Source organism: Poecilia mexicana, unplaced genomic scaffold (assembly GCF_051168715.1).
Source record: "Poecilia mexicana isolate PSO_F unplaced genomic scaffold, ASM5116871v1 scaffold_16, whole genome shotgun sequence".
In the NCBI taxonomy this organism is placed as follows: Eukaryota; Metazoa; Chordata; class Actinopteri; order Cyprinodontiformes; family Poeciliidae; genus Poecilia; species Poecilia mexicana.
Genome location: NW_028263385.1, coordinates 30,356,377 through 30,366,082, shown reverse-complemented (window position 1 = coordinate 30,366,082; position 9,706 = coordinate 30,356,377). Strand labels below are relative to the sequence as shown.

At 35.6% G+C, this 9,706-nt stretch overlaps 1 protein-coding gene across 1 annotated transcript; it reads left to right on the top strand.

The window, feature by feature from the left end:
- Positions 1 to 567: 567 nt before the first annotated feature.
- On the top strand, positions 568 to 9,706 carry LOC148155176 (uncharacterized). The gene is made up of 14 exons (XM_088013753.1): positions 568 to 870; positions 6,219 to 6,327; positions 6,457 to 6,560; positions 6,637 to 6,909; positions 7,133 to 7,226; positions 7,349 to 7,416; positions 7,509 to 7,739; positions 7,835 to 7,900; positions 7,976 to 8,107; positions 8,197 to 8,292; positions 8,382 to 8,477; positions 8,567 to 8,629; positions 8,715 to 8,777; positions 8,904 to 9,706. The coding sequence occupies exons 2-14, from the start codon at positions 6,219 to 6,221 to the stop codon at positions 9,036 to 9,038; spliced, it is 1,530 nt and encodes a 509-aa protein (XP_087869879.1). The 5' UTR covers positions 568 to 870; the 3' UTR covers positions 9,039 to 9,706.

Genomic DNA, 9,706 nt, shown 5'->3' with positions numbered 1-9,706 from the left:
TTATTTTAAAGTTTGTTGCCATAAAACAACATTCTGCAGGTAAATATTTGGACATCTTTATGACAGCACAGAGGGACTTAAATATATTTTTTCATTTAGATATTAAAAATCTAATTAGAAATAGCTATAAGTAGTTTCAGATGTTTTAAAGAAAAGTTTTTATTTTTTTAGTCAAAATGCATTTTAGATATCTGTTTTTATTCTTTTCATCATTAACATTAAATCAGACTAGATATCTAGTCTAACTATTCGAATGTAACTCCGAATAGTTAGACTAAATCGAATTTATGCTAAATTGGCTTTCCATAAAACTTTCTGCAGACAACTGTTTGGACAGCTTACTGCTAGCATATTTGATCTTAAATATAATTCTCAGTTTAGATAATAAAATGTAATTGTTACTAATCATAAGTATTTCGAGCTATTTTAAATAAAAAATTACTTTTGTATAGTCAAACTGCACTTTTAGATGTCTTGAATATAATTATTAGTTATTGTTACACGAAACCGATTTTATGTTAAAACGGCTTGCCGTAGCTTCCTACCCATGTTTATGCTTTTACCTTCAGAGATGGCGCCGAGCCCACTGCGTCAGACGTAAACGTCCCACGTCATACGCAGTGAGGTTGGTTCCAAAGCTCCATTGGTTGAATTACGTTTGTCTCTTTATCTTTTAAACCCATTGGTTGATTGGCTTCTGTAACGTTCTGCCCACCGTGAATTGAATCAGTCTTTCACAGACCCACTTTGAGTGAACTTGCTGAGCTCAGAGTTTTCAAACAGCCTTCCGAACGCCAGGAGAATTGCAACCGAACAGCTTTCCAGCACATTCTGTTGATTCACCGAGCGCAGGAAGCTATTTCCGTCGAGGTAAGTTTTTTTTATATGTTTTATAAAGACGTTGTGACTGGGACTTTTTTAAAATACAGCTTTTTATTATGGTTAAAATATAAGCTACTACACACTCATATAGCCTTAGTCTAGCTATTCTCATGTCTGCTGCTGATGTAAATAAGCCTGGAATAGTTCTTAAACGTCACGTTACGACCTGGATTGAAAGTAAGTCTCGTGCAAAATGCTGTTATCCTGTGAAAATCTGTTCCACCTGTTTCGGCGCGCATTTCAGCTAGAGAGGCGGTGTTCTGTCAGATTAGCATACGTTGTCAGTTATACGGTTAGCTCAGACATGTATACGCAGTCATTACTATATGATTTTATATAATCAGCAACATTTACGTAGATCATCATACACTTTATTAACAGCTGTATGTTATCCTGACTTAGCGGTTAAGTAGGTTAATGAGTTTTACACGGGCCTGTTTTGTAATTGACTGCAGCTGCAGCCGGACCTGCTTTAAATACACTAAAACCACAACAACATATGTATATGTATCTAGTTATCATATTATATAATACTATAAACAATTTAATGACTTATTTTCGTCATAACTTATTGTGTATGCTGAACTGACACAATTCAACTGACGGTCGGACTTCTTAATGCGCATGCGCGGGCATGCTATTAATTGCATGTATGCTATCCTGACAGCGTCGGGCTATCTTATAAAACAGCGGATCTGTTCACTTTCACGGCGCTGGTCGATTTATCGGTAAAACGGTGTTCTGTCGGATAGCCATACGCTGTCAGGATAGCATACATGCAGTTAGTACCATGTCCGCACATGCGCATTAAAAAGTCCGACCATCAGTGGAGTTGTCAGTTCAGCATACGCAACAAGTTATGACAAAAATAAGTCATTAAATTTTTAATATTATCATAGAATATGATAACTAGATAAATATACATGCATTGTCGTGGTTTCAAAGTGTATTTAAAGTAGGTCTTGTTGCAGGTGCAGTCAATTACAACACACGTTGTGTAAAACTTATTAACCCCTAAGTCAGGATGCCATACAACTGTTAATAACCAAGTGTATGATGATCTACGTCATGATTCTATGTTGTTGATTAAATAAAATCATATGGTAATCACTGCATATACATGACTGAGCTAAGCGTATGACTATCTCACAATGTATATTGATCTGACAGAACAACGGCTCATACAATACAAAGCTGAAGTTGGTTTCCAATACTAGCTTCCAACAGCTAAAGGGTGATTCCACTTAATTTTTCTCTACTTTCCGCATCTTTAATCAACTCTAGTTTAAAAACTACTACACCTAGACTCTTCAAACCTGGACTATATTGTTGTGCTCTAATAGCAGAATATTTTAATCCATGTTTGGAATTTGTGAAACCTTTATGTGATTTGTGAAACTTCACTAAAGATCATATTACTATTCTTATATGTTCCATTAGGTACCGGCAGCCAATTTTTTTTCTTTAGATTTTTGGTACTCTAAATGCATTTTTCTACTAAGTGTATTACCAGAAAAGAGCAGAAAAAATTTCAGCCCATTATCTCTAACGGTTTTTGAGATTTTGGGGGTTAGGTGTACCTTCCCACAAACGCACCTTGGAGTAGAAAAAGATGTGGTTTTTGAAAGTCGATTACTCAAAAAATAAATCAATTTAACACTTATTTGTAATTACATTCTTTAAATAGATATAAATTATATTCTAAAACATGAAAATGTGCAGTATAATTAGCTTACTTTAAAAATGAAGGTTCTTTAAAAAATTGAATTTTTAAAATAACAGAAATTTCAATATTTACCCTGACAGCAGAGATGGCATGTTTGGGATATGATATTAAAAAATATATATTGAAACTAAGGCCCAAAAGCCATTTTTCCCAGGCTGCTATGTGATTTTAACAAGCCCAATTTTTTGTAGGGGTCTGGGACAGTCAAACAAAAAATTATTTGGCTGCAAAAATGCTTCCTAAGCTAATTTGACCGACGGAACAAAATTTCAAAAATAGACAAAATTGAGTATTTTTTGACCACTCCTCAAATTTGTATCTTTCATTGGATTTCAATGAAACTTCTTTAGTACAAGTAAATTAGGTTGCTGAACATTATAAAGACATCCATTTTTGGCTACCTTCAATAGTTTCCTTAATATTCCAGGTAGGAAAGATGGATTTTGAGGCGTTTTTTAAAAAATTCGTATTTTAGACAATTTTTGACTTGCTCCAAAATGTTTGTTGTTTTATGCGTTTCATAGAAACTTCCTTCCTAGATGTCAATTAGGCTGCTGCATCAGATAAAGACATTTACTTAGGGCTATCTTCAGTAGTTTTCTTAATAAAGCTGGCACAGAAAATATAGATTTTTCCTTTTTTTAATGGAAAATTCACTATTAGCGACCATCTGAAAAAGTGCCAAAGAAGGTGCCATTTTTCATAAAAATGGTCTAGAGTTAACGAGTAGTAGTCATCATTCACTGAAAAACAAGAAAGCAGCAATGAATATTCTCAATATTAAATTTTTTTAAGCTTTACATGTATTTGAGCTTCTACTGAAATTAGATACCCTGATTTTCTTTATTGCTCACGTTGATTTTGATTATAAAAATGAACACATCTTATTGTTAAAAAAAAAACAAAATAAAACTAATAAACATGAAAAAACACCATGTTCATTTGTTTATTTTTTCATCCATGAACTGTCATGTCGGATGTTTTTCTGTACACAGACATTGGGAAATCGATCGATTTCACAGACTCTCGTCTGTGAAACCTCGCACGTTTGTGCTGCGATGTCACCAGACAAGTAAAATTAAATAGTCTATAAAAAGAGTCCGATATGAGAAATGAAGTAACAACGTATCTTTAATAACTAGCATGTATAATGAGCATTGATATTTTTGTTTCTTAACCGCTGGTTGTAGCGTAAGCGGCACACTAATGAAAAAAAAAAAAAAAAAAATCCGCTCCAAGACCGAACCCATTTCTCTGAGAATATACAATCAATATTATTTATTTTATTGACCAGGTGTCTAAATTCACACATATACGCTCCATCTTCTACCACTCCGTTTTGTATTTTAAGCGTAAGCTATATAGAAACCCAGCTAAAAACAAGCAGCTTGCTAACAGGACGGCGAAGTTAGAGAAAGCCCGACCAGATCGGCAGAAACCGCCTTCCCACACCGGATTAAATAGCTGCAATCACATATCAAAATAACGCTAACTATTATCTTTACATTACTTTAAAGATATCTGATGTAAGAAGGTGTGTCTAACTTACCCAAGTATGGAATTAGTACGTCCGGAAGAGAGCAGTGATCCGAACAGTCAGCAGCGTCCACAGAAGGCGGCTCCATTATTTTATGCTAGAGGGGCGACGTGCCTTTCGTTGATATGCTCGGCGCGTCACGCACATTGATTCTACAAGTGTGATTCCTGTATTATATTAAAGCTAACAAATTAATCTTTATTTTGATACCCGGTTTGTCTGGTTTATTTTTTATAATTCGTTCGCTATTTGACGAAGTTTTGATACTTTTATGATTTACAAAAAAACTAAAAAAATAATCCTTGACAAACCGGGTATGTAGAGAAAGCCTATAGTTTAAGGTTTAATATGATATCACTGTTGACTCATTTGGTCATATGTTTGTGACGCGCCAACTGATTTTCTTGAACTATGTGTCAGGAGGGGCGTTCGAATTAGCATAAATAATGCGGCTTTTCGAAAAAATTATGAAAATTACTGGGAAATTTAAAGTGTTTAATTTGCTTCAACATACATAAAACTGGTATCATTGGAAAGGAAAATCAATGAACTTTAACACAGTAGTGTTGCTTTTGGAAAAAAAATATTCTAAAAAGGACTTTTGATGGTGGGAAGTTAGGGCATTTTCTATGATCAGCGCGCGTTCTCTCCCATTCCTGAGTGGAAAGAGCGTCGCTGCCGGTACCTAGTTCCATGCAGTTTTTTTTACAGAATCCATTTCTAATTCAAAACCACTTTATTAATCCCAATGGTAAATAAAATGTTGGTGTAACTCATTAATTTTTCAAAGAGTTATTGTAGATGATGATGGCTGTTGGAAGGACACATCTTTTGCAGGGGTCTGTTAAGTGAACTTTCACAAATCAGAAAAAGGTTTCACAAATTACAAACATGATTCTAAATATTCTACTATTAGAGCAGAATAATTTAGTTCAAGTTTGAAGCGTCTAGGTCTTGTAGGTCTTGTTTTACCAGCAAATCTTTAAATTTCTTTAATCCTCTCATCAACAATAAGTCCCGAGGACTTAGTAACATTTACTTTTTATTTACCAGAGTTATGAGGACGGAACCATATATTTAAGTTTCCTGAAAAAAAAGTAATGCCTTAATGAGCTACCTCAGGTAATAATTTACCTCAGAGATTAATAAAATAGTTTTGAATTTTAATAGAATTTGGATTAGAAAAAACTGCATCGAAAAACAAGTATGAATGGTTATATGAACTTTAGTGAAGTTTCACAAATCAAGTAATGGTTTCACAAATCCTAAACATGCATTAAATATTTTGCTATTAGAGGAGAATAATCTAGTCCTTGTTGTAAGACTTTAAGTCTTGTGGTTTTGTAAGTAAAGCAGTTCTAATATGAGCTAGATGCAAAAAAGTATAAAAATGGCACTTTAATGAAGTTTCACAAATAATAAAAAGGTTTCACAAATCCTAAACACAGCTTTAAATATTCTATTAGTTGAGAATAATCCAATCCAGGTTTGAAGAGTGTACGACTTGTAGTTTTGGACTTAGAGCAATTCTAGTTTAACTGGGAGAGAAAAAAGGGGAAAATAGTCCATTATGTAAGTTTCACTAATCAAAAAACTTTCACAGATCTTAAAGATTGTTTATTCAGCTCCTAGTTGATAATAGTCCAGTCCAAGTTTGAAGTCTTTCAGTGTTGTAGTTTTTTAACTAGAGTAGATTAATGTTGTGGAAGGTATTGAAAAATAGTTTGGAATCACCCTTTAGCCATTTCCTGAATCAGAAGCTGGAATTAGAAACTGTCTTCAGCTTCGGTGGTGTTTTTGTGTCTGTATGTGTGTGTGTGTGTGTGTGTGTATATATATATATATATATATATATATATATATATATATATATAAAAAGAGCTGCACATTTTGTCAAAGTTTTTTCATTTTGTCAAAGTTTAATTTTGTTAGTGTTTTCCCATGAAATGGTGTACTTAAATATCTGCAGAAATTTGAAGGGTCTACTCACTTTTGTGATACACTATGATATTCATATTGGTATAATTATCAATAAATATTCATGTCACTTAATTATTTCATCTTTAAATGTAGATGCCTCGAGGAAAGTCCCACCGCCGATCCGAAGCTGCTAAGAGAAGGGTGGAAGCAGTTGGAATTGGTCGTGTAGGGATACCCAATGCCTCCAGCGATTTTGTTTCACGTCAGTGTTTAATTTAATTATATTTTAAATTGAATGTCTTATTTCTATGTCAGATTAAGTATCCAGAGTACATATTTAATGTGTTATTGAAATAATTCTTATATCTTCTTTCTTTTTGTTTCTTAATAGGGCGTGGTACCGGCTGGCGTCATTCCGTGAAGCCATGGCCAGCGAGTGTAGTGACTAACCACTGTCACAAGCTGGTCATCCCACGGGCGCATCCTGATAAGAAAGTAAGTAAAATCTGCAATGATTTCAAATAGAATATGTAGGTATAGTTCTTATGTTGCTGTGTTTGTACTATTTTAGTTTATCCTTCTCATCGGAGCGTCCCATTTGCGGTCCTTCGTGGACGGCATTGTTGAGATGCCAAGTGGCTGCCTACAGTTCGGCTTTATGTCCACCCCTGGAGCCTGCGCAGCCGACTTGCATCTTGAGGCAATGAAAGCCAATGTGCCTCGGGAGCCTGACGCCGTCTGCGTCATGGGTCCTTCAAACGACCTTACGGCCAGTCTTACACCAGAAAAGGCGGGACAGGAATTTGAGCGGTTCCTTTTGGCCGTCTGTAGTCGTTGGCCTAAGGTGGGCACTGTTGGTGATAAAAAATCAGTGTTTCTCAATACCAGTTCACAGATACCACTGGTCAGCATGTTTTAGAATTTTCTCTTCTGCTACTGAAGCATGCAGAGTAATAGTCTTTGACGACTTCAATATAGAAACAGTGATATAAAAATCAATTCCTTAACAGGTTATTATTTTCCTAGGTGTTTGGAATATATATTTCTAAATCGGTTATTTTTTCTAGGTCTTTTGTATCGGCTTTGTCCCGCGTTTAACCGAGTCCAGAGAGAAACAGTTATTCTACCAGCAAGAATTTCACCGCAGGTCAGCAAAGCTAGGTAGGTATTAAAATATTTCACATTTTGTTTTTGTTTGGTAATGTATTTCAGTTCTTTTTATGTTATCTTTGCTGATTTGGTCTTTGCAACGTTTTCTTTTTATTTTGTCATTATCTTTTCAGGAATTCCTTATTATTCCACCGCTGACCACTTTCCTCTGGACCGTCTGAGTCTGTGGTGCCGTGATGGCGTGAGTATTTATTCATTTTTAACACAGTAAGGAATATATTTGCATTAATGTGAAATGTTAATTTTATCTCTGATTACCGCTTATATGTGCAGATCCACCTAAGCGATGACCACGGGATGCACATCCTCAGGGATCTGATTTGGAATGCTGGCTATCAGTTCCTGGAGTTGTCAGCACCAAAGCCACTGGTGCAGAGTCAGGCAACTCCTGCGTACAAACCGAGGGTGGTGCCCCGTGTGGTTGTGAAGGGCGTGGGGAGTCTTCCTCGTTCTCCTCCTGCTCCACACCCTTCTGAGTGGACAATCGTGAGATACGGCAGGAAGGTATTTATCTTTTGTTGTCTTGCAATGAAAGAAAGGCGTTTATTTAACTATGGCTAGTCATCCTAAAAACTCTTATATGTGCTCTACCTTTACAGAGGAATCACTCGGGGGAATTGGACTCTGTCTCTGATTCACCCAAGAAAAGAGTGGTTCATTACCAGGTCCGTTATGCTTCCGGCTATTCATGAAATTGTCAATGTCAATAATCGTTACTAATTCAAATTTTGCTTTTATAGAGCGATGGAACTCCTGTGGCTTTGAGGGAATGTTTCATCAAATTAAATCCTGTCCGTTTCTCACCCGCTATCTTGGTTGCCATGGAAACAGTCTCTCCATCGGCTCTTCCAGATGTTCACACAGGCACCGAGGTATTTTCCAGAATACTCCAATTACTAACATTCTTAGTATTTTTATTTATAAATAACACAAACCCTCAATGTTGTTTGTGGTGTTGCAGACAAAGCCTGTGGAACATAAAAAGAAGCGAGCTCCCAAAGTTGCCATGGAAACAGTCTCTCCATCGGCTCTTCCAGATGTTCGCACAGGCACCGATGTAATTAGCACAATACTGCAATTACTAATATTCTTAGTATTTTTATTTATAAATAACACAAACCCTCAATGTTGTTTGCGGTGTTGCAGACAAAGCCTGTGGAACATAAAAAGAAGCGAGCTCTCGTGGTTGCCATGGAAACAGTCTGTCCATCGGCTCTTCCAGATGTTCGCACAGGCACCGATGTAATTAGCACAATACTGCAATTACTAATATTCTTAGTATTTTCTTTTATAAATAACACAAACCCTCAATGTTGTTTGCGGTGTTGCAGACAAAGCCTGTGGAACATAAAAAGAAACCAGCTCTCCCAAAGAGAAGCCGTTTGGCACGGGAGGTTTGTAAAAACATGAGTTAATTAATAATTTCTAGTACAGATTTTTTTTAATTTATTTAACTGTTCTTTTTGATTTTTCCTTTAGGCTTCAGTTCCAGCGCGTGTGATTCCTGCCAGGGGTGTTGAATGTGTGCCGCCTGAAGACACCGTTAGTGTTTTTCACATTAACGTTAAATCTCTAATTAATAATGTGTTTATTGAAAACATTTGACATAGTACCTTTGTTGATTTTGTGCAAAATCAGCTTAATATGTTTTTTGTCATTTATTTTCAGGTGGAGCCTGTTCTGCATTCTGCTCGTCCTGGGGAGATGTCTGACCATGCTGGTGTGGGGTGCGTCTGTCCGTTGGAGGTTCCTGCTGGCCAGGGGGTTTGTATAATGTGTTCTTCAGTCTCTATTAATAAATAAAAAATGTTGTCTCAGTGTTGTTCTTTTTAGTCTATAATTTTCATAACATAATTACAATTTTCAAATTATTGACATTTCAAATGGTGTTGGGAGTTTATTTTATTCGTTTATAGCAACAATTTGGTATCTTTCCTGTTGTAAATACTGATTAATTGATCAGAGGAGGTGGTATTTTACTGTAAATGAGTGGTTCAGAGCACAAACAATGGTTTTAGCTCCTCTGCTAGTATGGATGTCACAGCCAAGAGTTACATAGACTGTAGAATTTCCAAATGTTTCTTGAAAGGTTTTTTGACAATACTCTTAGTAACACCATTGTAGTTTTAACATTAATAATTTAAAAGGAATTTAAATAGAATCTACTTTAATCTTTTTTTATAAAAACAATTGCAGAAAGCAGTAAAAATAAATTTCTCTACAGCACGCTCTGATGGTTTCACAGAAAATATAGCAGGCTACTTAATGGGAATCCACAATTATGCAAAAGAACAAGTTCAAAATGAATTTACTTAATTTTTAACATTTAGTGTAACACAATTCAGAGCAAAAATAATTTGGTTTGTTTTTCTCCTGGCATGGATATTTATAGTGAAAGTAACATTGAATTCAGCATCCTTTGAGTAACTTATACAAAAGGAACTCTAGTGGGGTAGCATGTGTAATGTTGC

Excerpts from the sequence above, each read along its gene's own strand:
- LOC148155176 (XM_088013753.1), top strand. The coding sequence starts at position 6,219 with ATGCCTCGAGGAAAGTCCCACCGCCGATCCGAAGCTGCTAAGAGAAGG. Across the intron at positions 7,417-7,508 it reads GTCTGTGGTGCCGTGATGGC|ATCCACCTAAGCGATGACCA; the intron begins GTGAGTATTTAT and ends TTATATGTGCAG. Across the intron at positions 8,778-8,903 it reads GTGTGCCGCCTGAAGACACC|GTGGAGCCTGTTCTGCATTC; the intron begins GTTAGTGTTTTT and ends ATTTATTTTCAG.